The sequence below is a fragment of the Dermacentor andersoni genome, chromosome 5, assembly GCF_023375885.2.
Source record: "Dermacentor andersoni chromosome 5, qqDerAnde1_hic_scaffold, whole genome shotgun sequence".
Classification (NCBI taxonomy): Eukaryota; Metazoa; Arthropoda; class Arachnida; order Ixodida; family Ixodidae; genus Dermacentor; species Dermacentor andersoni.
Window position 1 is genome coordinate 12709046 of NC_092818.1, and position 15593 is coordinate 12724638.

Consider the following 15593-nt stretch of genomic DNA (forward strand, 5'->3'; position numbering starts at 1 on the left):
ATTTGCTGTCTGAGATGTCTTTTCGGAAGAGCGTGCGTTAAGGCCAGCCGTGGAAGAGAGTCAACATTCCGTTGTATGGTCACGTAGTAACGTAGTACGTTTTGGATTGTGTGTGTTGGTCTCACAATTGTCCGGCATGGGACATACAATCAAATACATCCTTTGGAAATCTATGGGATTAAAGTTTCGGGATTACTTTGGATGCCGTAACTTCAACCCTGTGGATGTCAGAAAAATATTTTAAATATGTAGTCTCAAAATTAATGTCCTCACGCTATTCACTGGACGTCCTGAGTGGGACTTGGACGTTGGGATCTCATAGGGATGTTGAGACGTTGGTTGGGAACACGCCGCCATCACTACAACCTTGTCCATTCCTGTTTATCTATTCGTTGACACACAACACACATGAATGGCTCAAAAACAAGGTTTTATTACATCTGCATTCATGACGTTTATTTATATTGATAACACCATCCAAGGTAATCAACAGGTGTGATTAGCGAGGACTAGTAAGAACGCGACAAGTAAGAAAAACAGTAGCAAATTAAGGTAAGAAATAAAAGAGACAAACTATAGGAAAAGTACGAACTAGTGTGCGCCGATCGAAAATACGACTTGGAATGAAATATGCGCCGTTGGAATTTCCAGTAAAGATGTTGCTAGTGAAAAAAAAACTTCGGATACTTAGTGTGCCTAATACGAACAACCTGAGAGGGGCACCTTCAGCAACATTCGTGATCGCTGCGCTACAGGTTTATTGGATCTCGACGAGTAATGCAACTGTTCCGCCTCACGTTGGTCTCCAGGAAATATTGCCACTATTGAACGCGATAAAACCAAGCCTGTCGAGTGATAGCTCGGTTTCGCTTGCTTTGGGAAAGGGCGAGACCATTCGTTTGCAGAGATTCAACTTTTTGTAGCAGCAACTACTGCATATACAATCACACCACAAGACAACAAACAGACGTTGCTCGGCACTCTTGGCGCGAACGCGCAGTGAACTTGGACGCAGCCAGCGCTTCTGGCGATGGCGGCACGAAAGACTGACCTTGAGCCACTGTTCGTTTTCATTCCATACGCATTAGGCAGTCGAAGTCCCAGTTTGACCTTGGCTGAGCTTGAAGGTCGTATTTACGGAACAAAGCGTTTTCAGGGTATGTACCTGGAGTAGTAGAGCTATCGCTCTTAAAAACAATGACATTTCGCAGGGTCTTTTCCGCGCGTGGTTAAGAAAGGTCCGCCACTCGTGAAACTCGCGGCATACAGATAAGACTGGAGCTGGGCGTACTTATTGACTAGTTGCAGGAAAAGTCACAGCACTACGCATAGACCATCGCGCACCTTGGTTTTACACCTGGAAAGGTCAGTGCGTCGAAATTTTTATGAGCATCAGTCACAGAATGGCGTTCTGGGAAAAAAGTCAGTTCTAGTCACATACGAACAGCACCAGAGGGGAGTGAACCCGGTCGCCTGGTGGTACCACGAGAAAGGCGAGCGAGCGTAGCGTCGGACGGGAGCAATGACACGAAATGATCACTAGTGCGTCATGAAAGCACCAATTGTGTGATAGTGTCCGTGAAGCTTAGCAAACGTGAAATAGCCGCCGAGGCTATGTAATAACACGCATGTAAGATAGCGCAATGAGTAGAGAACAAATGCTCCTTTCAGATATCTGGTAACCAATTCCTGGATGATTACGTAGCTCTACGTTTTAACAGGCAATTACTCGCAGAGTTTTCTGGGTTTTCTTTCAAAGTGTCTTGTCTATGCTTGACCACCACATGGGACAAACTCCGAGTAGAGCGGCGTGCCATCGATGAGGCGGCTAGGATGTGGTCCCTCAGGTCTTACGTACTCCGAGGAACTTCCGTCCCAAACAGCAATGCATATTGCGTTATAATAATATATGTGACGAAGTGGCCTGCATCATTATCACTGGGTACGAGGCGTATTCTTCCCATTGCTCTTTCTGTAGGTATCGCAGTATAAGCGAAGCGCAATTAAGAATTTCACATTTGCTTTTCATAACGTAAACACTGTGGCCGCCTAGCATGTGCGCTTCGTCGCGAAAATTTATGAAATTTACTCATGACATTAATCACAATGTTTTTTGTCCGTTATAACAGCAAAGCTACATATGTCGGACACGTTCCCACGTACCATTCATCCTCTATACACCTAGGTCAACCAGATCGGTGCCTAGTGATTGATACCTGCGGCTACCTCGCGATCATGTACACAGGCATAAGTCAAGTTTTTGTGTTCTCGGAGCAACTTTTCACAGGCAACATCGCGATGCGTGAAATAAATTTTACTCAATATTTTTGCGCTGTATGCGCGCACACATTCTCTAATGCTAAACGTGCAAAGCGTTCTTGTACACGCGAACGAAGTCATCCGGTATGGTATCTCAACGCCATTATTCTAGAGTCCAACTAACCCAAGCAATGCAAAAATGTTCAAGTACCCGGTCGCCATTTTCAATGCCTCACGCCGATTCACAAGTTTCACGGCGCTGCTTGCGCCCGACGATCACGTAAGTCCCTTCGTAGCTGATGTAGGATTCCATGCACGGTAGGCTTTCTTGGCTGCTCCAGTGTTCCACTGTAAGTCCCGCCTTGGTGAAAGAGCTCTTTATTGAGCCTTCGCTGGAGTTTAGAGAAGAGAACGGCTTTCTGCAGATGGTGAAGGTGGAGTTTCCTGTTACTCCGCAGCCTATGAGGATGCCACGAGGCTTTATCAGTTCCGTCAGGTTAGCTACGGCACGCTCGTGGGCGGCCTGGTCGACAGAACCGCTGTCCAAGCAGAGGCAAGCGATAACAGCATCGAACTGTGCTTTCTCGCCGCGACCAAGCAATACGCCAGGCTTAGCGATGTTGCACAGCCTCACCTCGCAGATTGCATTGCGCGTCCTTGCAATAATGGCAGCGGCGGCACACTCTGCGTCCCTGTAATAAGAAACATAGCTGCCATGTAGGAACAGTAAAATGGTGTCGGGCTGACTAATGTTTTCTTGGCGCATTTAAACAACAAGAAATTGGCGAATCCCACGCTTGTATGCGAATCAGTGTTAACCGAAGCCTTGGGTGATGTATGCGCAATTGGTAAAGTGGGTGGTATGCAAACGGCAGCTAATGACCGAAATGCTTGCAGAGAGTGAGGTAATCTTATGTTATTTGAGGCAATTAACATGTGCGTCACGCTAGGCCAATAATTATAATAACTCCTTTTTAAAAACAATTAGGGAATGGAACCAAAGTCCCTAAAGACGTGGTAAAGATACCTGATAACAATGTCTTTATTCATCGTTGTAACTTGTGCTATGTGTATTGTAACTTTTTATCGCCTTACCATTTTCATATTGCATTAAATGCATAGTAATATCCTATTGTTATATTTTGCTTTCTGTTTTCACATTCCTTTCAAGCAATATGTTTAAACTATGGGCGCTATACCGTAAAACTATTCCAAACTTTTCTGTTCCAATTCTGCAATCAGCCCTCCGCCATTGGTCAAAAACTTTAGTGGACCACCCCCACTTCCCCTGTCTGTCACGCGACGTCACGAAAACCGCCCCATCTGATATGACGTGTACAGACTGATTATGCATTATATGACCGAACAGAAGAAAAATAGTTACTTCTGATTCGACGCATTTTCGCCATTAGCCCTCGGCTATTGGTCAAGAGTTTTCGGGCTGCACCCACTTCACCTGCCTGTCACGCGACGCCACAAAATCGCAAAAGCTCACGGCGTCGAAGTGAGGTGTACGCGTTAAAGATGCAGTAATATGCCGAACAAAACTGAATTTTCTTCTGAATAGCCGCAGGCTGCCCCGTTCGGAATGGGATAAAAGATGACTGCCGCCGATCGCTCAGGCACTGGCTACTCGCACCTGCCGGAGAGCATGGGTTTATTTGTGTGTAATAAAACTTTTTGCGTGGCCGTGTAACGTTTTCGAGCACTTTCGGCACGTTTACGACCTCGTTCTGCCAACTCTTCTTTGCTAAGGATCCGCTTTAGCGTGATTAAGCTTCCGTTGCATGCCGCCGCGATTGTCGACGAGCCACCGTAAGCTAAGTAAGAAAAAGCGGACCAGTCACAGACGCCGGTACCACCCTCTTCATCCGATTATCGATTTTCAGTGCAGTGGCTCGGCCCCATCGAATCCCTCTCCAATTGAGCGTGCTCCTCGCCTCTTGTGAGTCAATTAGATAAGATAAGCCGTTCAGTGTAGGCAATGTTATTCGTTTTTCAAGCAAACAAAAGTGACCTCCCAGGAACGAGGAGAGCGTTTGATTGGTCTGTTGAGACAACCCTGCTGGTGACAGCCCGATGATTGCGTCGGCGGTTACACAAATTAGACGTCAGGAGATTGAAATAAAAACATTGGAATGATTTTACGTTACAGGGCCCTATGTCGACTTCGTATAATCACTCCCCTTCCACCTCCCCGTGCAGTAATGCCATTACGGCGTTGCAGGAAGTTTGTAATAAATAAAAATCTAATGTTTTGTGAAACGTAACGTGGTAAGGAAAAGGAAAGGTGATGGCGCAAATGTTTAGATGCAGTCGCAGGTCCTTATTGAAAGGCGACAGAAAAAAATAGTCGCAGTTTCATCCGAAAGGCGAAGCATCAATTGCGATAGCAAAGTAGCAGACAGCCATACAAAGTAAGGATAGTAATTCTATCTGCCGTATCAACTCGTGAACATTCACTTGCTAACTAAATTAACAAGTACGGTGTCAGCGCGCACAGCAAGCGTGAACGCATCGCACCCGACGACCGCGGACACTCGCTGTCAAAACGCTGGTGTGAGGAAACGCGGCAGCAGCAGCGAGCGAAGTGATCTCCGCGCTGTGCATGGCTTCAGCACAAAGGGAGCGCCGAGAACACAGTGCATACAAAGCTACAAGCCGCCGACGCACCAAGATTCTGCCTCCAACGCAGACCGCTCTCGCGATACGGCCGCGCGCAGCCGCCACAAGCGCAGTTGCAGCCGGAGTAGTGACGAATGCATAATTGTGAAGGTGTCACGACAGCACACGAACGAATAGCGAGGAAGGAGTGACGAAACAATGTAATGACATTTGAATGACAATGACAGACTGATGACGGCGGCGGAACGAAGACGATCGAACCAAGACTACGGAAGGGCCACATCTGCGGACCACATAGTGATGGCACGCCACCGACGGCCCGCCGTCCACTGCATCATTAGGAAGGCTTCACGACTGCACGACGACGGCTCCATGATTACGAAGGCTTAACGATGGCATGTGAAGAAGGAATAACGACGAAAGAGAATCAGCAACGTTATGACAAAAATTTAATTGCTGCGATGTAATGACGATGATGGAATGACAATGGTGAAATGATGTTAAGGGACCACGACGGGACTGACTAGGACAGTGTGAAGACGAAGTCGCCACGGAGGCCTGAGGACCACGGCGTGGCCGCAACGGAATTATGGCGACTGACTGGCGAAGATAGAGTGCATAATGACATAACTGTCGACAACGGCGTGATGACGATTCTACCACGAATGCTTGAGCACCACGGTATGGCCACAAGGAAATGGCAACAGCAGCATGACGGTGACGGCATGCTTACTAATGCGTTACGTTGGGTTGACGACTGCACCGCAACGTTAAGGCAACGGAATAATAAACGTACGACAAGGACGAATGTGACATGTTATCAACTAAAGGCAACAAATCAATTACGACACAGTTGTGACGACAGACTGTATCAGCTCTCTGGTCTGCACTAAACACAGACCGCGAAGGAATCACATTGACGACAAAAATGGTGTTTTGTTGGCGATCATGCTTGCGTATATAATTTGCCGCCCCTGGTGTCTTCCACCATGTCCAACGTTAGCCTGCACTATACCCGAGAGGGCAATCGTGCAAGACAGCAACCAGCAGGCTCAGTGATGGCATCAGTGCTCGACGCAAAGCCAGTGCCACATAACCAATGTCCCAATTTGCTGTATAATTTGCAAGATACCAGCAGCCAGCCCCCAAAAAGCGTGAAAAAGAGCTAAAGAAAGCATCACGTTTGTATTTTTTCTTGATATAAATTTTATTGCATGTTTGCATCATGTAGTTGTCAAGCTCATCTTTATTCGCGCTGATGATAGAAAAGATTAAGAAAATGTGTCATACTTTTTTTCGCTGCTGTGAAGGTTATCACCAAGTGTTAGCCGGCCGCGTCTTGAACGCTGAGAACCTTCGAGAACAAGTTAACTTACCATCATAAAATTTCTAGCAGTGATCTCTAAACCATTGAGGTTGTCTAAAAAATCTGTCTAGTTTACTTCTGCATAGACCAGGCCTCGCCCCTGTATTCTAAACGAACAATCCGACCAAAACAAAAACAAATCTCAGCCTTCGCTGGATATATTCCACGATAGGCGTACTAGAAATCGTTCAGAAAGCCCATAATACGTTTATTTTTTTCTGTTCTCATGCGACATTTAATACTATTAAATCAAAGAGGTATCGTGTTGTGATCAATAAAAGATATAAATCTTGATAATCGCAGGATAAAATCGCCACCCGCGCACTCGGCATGGTGAAACTAAGTCATGCGGTTCGACTTTCGACGCAAGAACGACTGCAGCGCCGGCGCATCCAGTGGTGAGCCTCACGCCCAATATGTCCAGCATATGAAAGCGGTTCACAGCAAGACAGACTTCAAGTAATTATGAGTGGACGAACAAGGAAACCTTGGTTTCACGGCGATTCCTTGTTCTGTCCAAAAGAAGTCTCCTTGTCGAAACGTTAGCTTTAGAAATATTAATTGCTCTGCAACTGTTCATGTCTTTGTATATGGAAGGCCTAGCAAGTTCCTGTGCTTTTTGAAATCTTTGCGCTGCACGACAGTTTAACTCGGTTGAATTTTGTTGCTCTTAATAATGTCTCTAGAGGAATGACGAAAGAAGCTGACCTGCCTAGGTTGCGCAGTACCTCTTCGCGATAATAGGTTGTGACCATATTGCAAGCAGATCCCAATAAAAGCGGAAGACGTTTGCAATGGGACGAATATGGGCCGACGAAGGGCCTACGAAGGCGCTTCTATGCACACGTATGCGAAACGGGGTCCGCTATCTTCTGTTGTTTCGCCAGGTTCCCTTGGTCCTAGGAAGGAACCGATTGCATCCTCACGTTCAACAAGTCAAGCGGCATCGACGGACACCGCTCCCACCTCGGTACGTCGAATTTTGACCGCTTTCTCGCCTGAAAACCGCCGTTAGGCATAGCTCCTGTCTGAAGTGGTCGGGGCCGGACCGGCCCACGACGCCACGCCAACATGGAAGTCGTCGTGGAGGGGACGCCCATCACCCCCGAAGACCTCACAGATAAAGGATGGCGCACGCTGCAGCGCGACAAACGTACCCAATGCCAGTCAGCGATAAGTTCGCCCCGCGAGAAGGCGAGCACGGCCGGAGTCGTTGTTAGGCCTAACCCGGCGTGACGTCCCAAGCATCCGAGTGAGCCCCCTATCCCTCCGCACTACTTCGAAGTGGTGTTGCGAATCAGCGGTGGTTTTAATGTGTCCGGACAACGCCCATCAGCCGTCATGGAGGCATTGTGTGTTTCCACGGGACTGTGAAAGCAAGCTTGCGGCAAGGACATGGTACGTTTGGACGCCGTCGGCAACTTCGTTGTCGTGGGTACCGAGGATGGGGACCGAGCCGACAGTTACGCGACGCTATCGACGCTAAAGGTGGGAAGTCAAACCTATCCGATTAATGCTTACTTCCCAACTGAAGATCAAGGGAAAGGCATTATTCGCCAAATTCCTCCGCACCACACCCAACAGCAAATTCAGGAGAATTTGTCCGAGAGCGGCATGAATACCGACATAGTGGGGTTCCGCCGTCTAGGCGAGTCCGAAACCGTCCCGCTGGTCTTCAGGAGACAGGAAGTTCCTCATTACGTCATGTACGGCGGGGCATGGCACCGATGCAATTTATTCCGGCGCAGACTACAAGCCTGCTTGGTTTGCTACCAGACCGGCCATCGAGAAGACGTCTCTCCGAATCGAGACACGACCAATAAGTGTACAGAATGCGGAGCACCCGACACGACCGACGGGCACGAGTGCACGCCACATTGCCTATTGTGCGGCAAGAGCAACATCACGGGAAGCCGGGAGTGCCGGAAGAACTTTGAGACCCCTTTCAACATCCGCCAGCGCCGACGCCAGCGCCGCGATCGGCAGGCTCGAGAGCGGGAAGAGCAGCTTCAATCACCGCAGCCACGGGGCGACGACCACCGCAGCCGGTCTAGGGAGAGGCGCTCGTCGTCAGTCTCCTTCGCGGACGGGGAGTCGACCGGTGACGGCGGCGCCACGGCCGGAAGACGTCGGTCAACCAGCCGGGGTCAGAGCCGGAGCCGGGGTCAGAGCCGGAGCCGAGGTCGGAGCAGGAGCCGAGGTCGGAGCAGGAGCCGAGGTCGGAGCAGGAGCCGAGGTCGGAGCAGGAGCCGAAGTCGGAGCAGGAGCCGCTGCGGCCGGTCGAGATCGCGGAGCGCCCCGAGGCAGCAGCCGGGGGGCCAAGCCAACCGTGGAGGCTGGGGCCAACAGCAGCATCAGCAACGAAACCAACAAGGAGCCCAATCACAGGTGACGTCCCAAAGAAACTGGGCCAGCATAGTGGCAGGGAGGGGGAGCGAGGTGCATACCGAAATAGTTACACTTGACACAGTTAAGACTCTACAGCAAACCACCCAAAACATGCAGACAAAGATCGCACAACAGAATACAAAGATCCGCGCCTACGAGAGGGGTTGCTTCCCACAACCAATGGACAGGGACCTACACCCTAGCACGGCAACCAGCGCCCTATCAGTTCCCTCACCGACTTCGGTGCCTATTGGCATACCAACAACTACCGAAAGCAAAGAGTCCGATATGGACTCCCAGGGTCCGCCGAACAAACGAAAAGCCAGCCTCATTCACAGGACGCCCACTACAGCCCCAATTGAGGACGCAGACCTAATGAAACGCGTAGAGCAACACGTTGAACGCGCGGTCAAGGCGGCCATGGACGCCATCCTCCCTGCGATTTTTGAACGCTTCCAGCAGTTAGAGAACCGCATGACGGCACTCGAACAGAACCACAACACGCTAGCCGCACTGGTCGCACAAATCGCGCAATACATCCCAAAATTAGCGCCCGTCCAGCCGGAGCAGACTCTCCCTCACCCCACGGTCGTTCCTCAGGTGGCACCCGTCAGCGCAGCGGCGGTCCTCCGCCCTTCCCGCCTGGACCTGGCCGTCCACACACTCCCCAACAATCAACATGGCTGTAACAACCAATAGCACCTATCACGTTTGGCAGTGGAACTGCCGCGGATTCAAAAAGAAGGCCAACCTTCATCAGCATGTTAATAACACGGCACAGCAAGAATCCTACAAACCTGATATCATAGCGCTACAAGTCAACATGGAAGCCGGCATCTCCTTTTACCGGGCTTTCCGTTGCCGTAACAACTCCAAGAAAGTCACTACGTTGGTTCGCCGAGAACAGGTGACGGCGATCCACGACATTGAAACTTCTCCCCCCTCGAGCATCACCCACGTTTTCGTGGAGATCATCCCGACGCGCACGTCAGATCCCAGCTTATTCATCCTCAACGTATACGTCGCCCCGCATGCAGACCCGAAGCTCGATGCGCTTTTTCGCTCGGCCCTCAGTCAGCCGCGACTGCCCCCTGCTCATCGTTGGGGACTTCAACGCCGGTCATACTCTGTGGGGATACCTGGGCGACACCCGCAAGGGTAGACATCTAGCAGAAGATGCGCAAGAGTTGGGCCTCACGCTAATCAACGATACTACCACCCGCACCAGAATCGGCAGCCGAGGTCAGGTAGACACTAACCCGGACCTGACGTTCGTCGTCCACTCGCAAGACTACGCCTGGACGAACACCGGCGAAACTCTGGGAAGCGACCACTGCAACCTTCACACGGAAATCTATGCACGCGGCAAGCGTCGGCGGAAGCATCGATTCTCGGTTACTAACTGGGACAAATTCCGCGAGTCCAGAAGAATGCGAGCCAGTGAGGGATCCATCGCCAATATCTCATCCTGGACGAGCCAACTCCTGGCCGACGTGGAAGAGCATACGGAACATCTTGACCCGGAAGACGCCCCGGAAACCTCCAACGTCGACAGCAGGCTGCTCCACATGTGGCAGGCAAGATCGAGCATGCTCCGGCGTTGGCAACAGCAGAGGAAAGATAACCAAGCCCTAAAAGAAAGAATCACTAGACTCGACGCAGAGATCTCCGATCACGCGAGCGAGGTCACTCGGCAGCAATGGTACCAAATATGTGATCGCATGAGGGGACGCCTCAGCTCAGCCCGGACGTGGCACCTCCTACGCCACCTCCTGGACCCGGACACCACCAGGGCCGAAGGCAGAAGAAACATGGCCAAGTTAATCCACAGGCATGCTCAGGACCCGGGGGCGTTCCTGGCCGAGATGCGAGACAAGTACATCGGCCCGCAACTCAAGACACCGTTACCTGCAGCCTACCAGGGCCGGCCGAACGCGCACATAGACGAAGACATTACGTTCGCTGAGGTGTCGGAAGCCGCCTACAAGCTGCGGACGAACTCCGCGCCGGGTTCGGACCGCGTTACCAACAAGATCCTACGCAACCTGGACGAGGCCGCAATGGAGCAGCTCACCGAGTTCATTACCGAATGCTGGAAGACGGGTGCCATCCCGGAAGAGTGGAAGACGTCAACGATCGTCTTTATACCAAAACCAGGCAAACCACTCAATGCGGACAACCTCAGGCCGATTTCACTCACATCATGCGTCGGCAAACTGATGGGGCACGTGGTCCTAGACAGTCTCAATGAACACGTAGAAGATTGGGACGAGTTCCTCCACTCTGTTTGGTTTCAGGCCACACCTGTCCTCCCAAGATGTGCTCCTTCAGTTAAAAAGGCAGGTGATGCAACCCGAAAGTCCGGCGGACGCTCGCCGATTCCTGTGCCTCCTGGGCCTCGACCTGAAGAAGGCCTTCGACAATGTCGCCCACGCAGCGGTGCTCGAGGGCCTGACCCAACTGGGTGTCGGAAACCGAGCATACCAATACGTCCGAAACTTTCTCACCGACCGGAAGTGCCGGATCAAAGTCGGCGAACATGAAACTCAACACATAGAGCTGGGGAGCCGAGGCACGCCGCAGGGATCAGTCATCTCCCCTTTTCTCTTTAACGCGGCGATGCGCGGGCTCCCGGAACTGCTGTGCTCTATCCCTGGGCTTCACCACAGCCTCTACGCTGACGACGTGATGTTATGGGCAGCGGGGGATGATCCACAAACTCTTCAAGAGATCATGCAACGTGGTATCGACGTCGTACAAGCTTATGCGGAGTCGAGGGGCCTGACGTGCTCACCGGAAAAATCCGAATACCTCCTGATCAAGCCCGGCAGAAGTAGATGTCTCAGGGGATTACCACGGAGAAGGTGCTTCCTTGAACTTAAGGTCGGCGAACGTACCATCCCGGAGCGCCCCAGTATCAAAATATTGGGGCTAGACTTTCAGAACACGCTGCGCTGCGGGCTCATGTTAAAGAAACTCCAGAGGGCGACCAACTACACACTACAGCTCATTCGCCGGGTGGCTAATCGGCACCACGGCGTGGGCGAGGGCGATCTGCTTCGGCTTGTGCAGGCATACATAACCAGCAGAACCGTGTACTCGACACCATATGTCAAACTCGCAGCCACGGACTTAGCCAAATTAAACACCATGATCCGACGAAGCACAAAGGCAGCCTTGGGCCTTCCGGACCACGCGGCCACCGCAAGGCTAGAGGCCTTAGGCATGCATAACACGATCGAGGAGCTCTTAGACGCTCACCACACAGCCCAAGTCCGTCGTCTCTCGCTAACCCCGGCTGGCCGCACAGTCCTCCGGAAGCTTAGTCTCGCGGCTATCCCCGAGGGGACAGAGTACATTACGATTCCGCGGAAGGTCAGGGGGCATATTTATGCCCCACCTCTACCCCGCAACATGGACCCCGAGTTCCATCAGGGCCGCCGGCAGGCCCGTAGTGAAGCCATTTGGCGACGCTACGGCTCGCAAGATGGAGTGCTCTACACAGACGCAGCCAGACACCCTCGGGGCGACCTCATGACCGCGGTGGTAGCGGATCACAACGGAGGACTGATAGAACATACAACAATCACGGTTGGCCGAGTGGTGGAAGCGGAGGAAACCGCGATTGACATGGCCATGCATGCGGAAGCGAATACCGTCATCAGCGACAGCAAGCAGGCCATCGGCAATTTCGTCCGTGGTAGAATTTGCAAACAGGCGTACCATGTCCTCACACGACGCCCCCTAAGCGGCTTGAAAACCCTCGTGTGGACCCCCGCTCACGCGGCTGTGCCCGGCAACGCGTCGGCTCACAGTTTGGCTCGAGATCGCGCGCGCCGAGCCTCGTCCGCGGATGCGGACGGCGTGAATGAGGAGGAGAGACACGAGGAACCCTGCGAGACTTATTATGAAATAGCTCATCGGTATCGTTTGAGGCGTCGCGCGCTGCCACCAGCGGCCAAGCAACTCGACAAAACGCAAGCGGTCGCGTTTCGGCGACTTCAGACAAATACATACCCACACCCAAAATACATTTAAAAAATCTCAGGGGGCAGGGAAAGTGACAAATGTAGGCTCTGTTCAGAAACAGGAACACTCACACACATAATGTGGGAATGCACCTCGCTCCCGTTCTCTCATCCCCCCGTCAGCAGCGAGACTGACTGGACAGCCTGGCTCAGTTCCGGGGACGTCGACCGACAACTTGAACTGATGGACTGGGCGGAAAAGGCCAAGCAGGCCCAGGGCCTTACTTGAGCCCTAACCCTCAGCCACGTCCCTCTTTACCCTTCCCCCTTTCAATAAAGTTTATCACCACCACCGCCTTTGTCCATACCGAACCACCCAAAGGAAACCTTTAGAAGACTTAAAGACAAAAAATTCAGCTGTTTGCATATTTGAAATGTTGCGGCGTTGACAGTCGCGGCACGTTGTCACACAGTGGAACACACACTGAACGATGGAACGTGAGATACAAATTCCCGAAGAGGGTGTCAGATTCATACTACAAGGTAGTCAATCAGTGAACGCAGCTGTAAGGTTGGAATTCGGCTGTTAGGCTAGACCATCGACTGCCAGAGCAACAGGAAAATAGCGTTTTTTGAAGTTTGGTGCTGCCAGTGCCGACCGGAGTGCGAGAAAAGACAGACCGCGCAGTTATGTTTTTCCCATCTTATGCACGATTGAAACATCGAATCATTTGAATTGAAGGCTCCATCGAGTCCATCCAGAGGACCCTTTGCATTCTTCAGCTAAGAGGAATAGTGGTCATTCACCGCACAGAAGGTTTGGCCGTCTAGGTAATGTCAAAACTTCCTGATCGCCCACACGGTGGCCAAACACACTCACAGTAATTTCTCTACGCAAATAATAGATTACGAGTGGCATACGCAAAAATCCGTCCGACACCTAATTGCAGCTGAACAAAAACAGCACCATTTGCAATGTTACCCGCATCAATGTCTAGATGTCTATCGGTATACGAGTCAAAGTGTGCCAGAATTGGTCTAGCCTGGAGACGAGCTTGGAGTTCGCGTAAGGCGTCTTGCTGTTCTTGTCCCTCAAGCAAAGAAAACGCCGTCCTTCGTGAGCCGATTGAGGAATTCAGCGAGATGTGGATAATGCTCAATGAAGTAGCGACAGTCGGCACAAAGTCCCAGAAAGCGGTGGACCCCACGTTTATTCGTAGCGTCGGGAAATAGCAAGAAGCAGTAGTTTTCACAGGGTCAGGTAGCATTCTAGCTTACTGACTGCGTGTCCGATAAATTTGGGCTGACCGAAGACAGTTTTATTGGACAAACCTGTGCCCACCAAAACACGCTATATTCGAAGCACAATGACAGCGGCGAACACAGTCGGCGAACGTCGAAATCTGATTGTGCGGGTGAAGCGCATTTGCTTCTATGCATGTGTGACCGAAGGATCCCGAGTAATTGCTGGTGCCCGCGTGTCTCCCAGAAACCACTACAGAATTCGCATCGCGCATACAATAAGATTACACAAGGTGAGGTGACAACAAGCAACGGATAGAACCATCGAACAGATTTAAAATAGTAAATTGCTGCATGCCGAAACCGCGATCTGATTATGAAGGAGGCCGTAGTGGTGGACTCCAAAATTCGGACCACTGGGGGCTCTTGAACGTGCATCTGAATCTAGGTACATGGGCGTATTCGCATTTCACCCCCATCGAAATACGGCAACCGTGGATATCATTCGAGAAACTTCCGATACATGCAGGCGTGTTCTGCGCTGAGCGATACCGTTTACCATTTGTTATCCGGTGAAAGGCTGTCTTCGGAAAAAGATAAACAACTACGCATGTGAAATTCCCTCTCTTTAAAAACATCCCGATGCTACAAAGATAACAGGGCAGGAAAAGAAAAAAGTTAGTAAAGGAAAAGTAACGAAGCAACAAAGGAACAAAGTTCCAATGTTCGTTATCGCTGGTAGAAGGGCTTAGCACACAGTATGGGTTATTCAGGTCACGAGCGGGGCTGTTGTGATTGCGAAATGCCGTCTAGCACGACCTCATAGTCCAGTGGGCCATTGGGTCGGATGATCTTGTTGAGTCCGAAATAGCGGCGTAAAAGCTTTTCACTAAGCCACCACCGGCGCACTGGGGTCGAAACACAAACACGATCGCCGGGCTGGCGTTCCACGTATCGTCGTCGGCGATCGCAGTGCCGGCTGTTGGTCCGCTGCTGATTCTTGGTGCTCAGGCGGGCGAGCTATAGGGCTTCTTCGGCGCTGGAGGTACTCTTCGTTGGTGACGTGCGGCAGCATGGCGTTGAGAGTCGTTGTCTGGTTCCTTCTGTAATCCAGCTTGAATGGTGTGATCTGCGTTGTTTCTTGCACGGCCGTGTCATAAGCGAAGCTTGCGTGTGAAGGATGGCGTCCCACGCCTTGTGTTGGACGTTGACGTACATTGCGAACATGTCGGTGAAGTCTTGTTTGCGCTCCCCGTAAGACCATGTTTAAGCGGATCGTAGGCAGTTGTCCTTCTGTGGCTTGCCTGGCTGTGCTGCAGAATCGCTTGCCTGAGCTCCGCTGTAAAAGCAGTTCCTCGGTCGGCGGAAAAGAATTTCCGGGTCAGCACGTCGTAGCAGTATATTCTCGATGAAGAATTTGGCCACTTCTGTGGCACTACCGTTATCCAGGGCTTTAGTTTCTGCGCAGCGGGTGAAGTAGTCGGTAACCACGACGATCCACTTATTTCCGGATGTAGACGTCGCAAATGGTCCGAATAAGTCCATCCCAATTTGTTGGAACGGTCGTCAAGGAGATTCGATTGGCTGGAGCAGTCCTGCTGGCCTTGATGGTGGTGTCTTGCGTCGGCATGTGTTGACGTAATGGGCGACGTGGCTGGTTAAGCGCGGCCAATAGTACTTCTCTTGTATCCTTGCAAGCGTACGGGAAAATCCGAGGTTCTCGGCTGCCTGATCATCATGCATTT

The 15593-nt window shown here is 51.3% G+C and overlaps 1 protein-coding gene across 1 annotated transcript in view; it reads right to left on the reverse strand.

Annotated features, from left to right (window-relative positions):
• Positions 1 to 413: 413 nt before the first annotated feature.
• The window catches only part of LOC126530122 (nicotinamide N-methyltransferase-like), a 119028-nt gene continuing 103848 nt past the window's right edge, over positions 414 to 15593 (reverse strand). Inside the window, exon 4 of the mRNA XM_050177560.2 lies at positions 414 to 2951. Coding sequence (XP_050033517.2) covers positions 2492 to 2951 — 460 coding nt within the window. The 3' untranslated portion in view covers positions 414 to 2491. The remainder of the gene's footprint in view (positions 2952 to 15593) is intronic.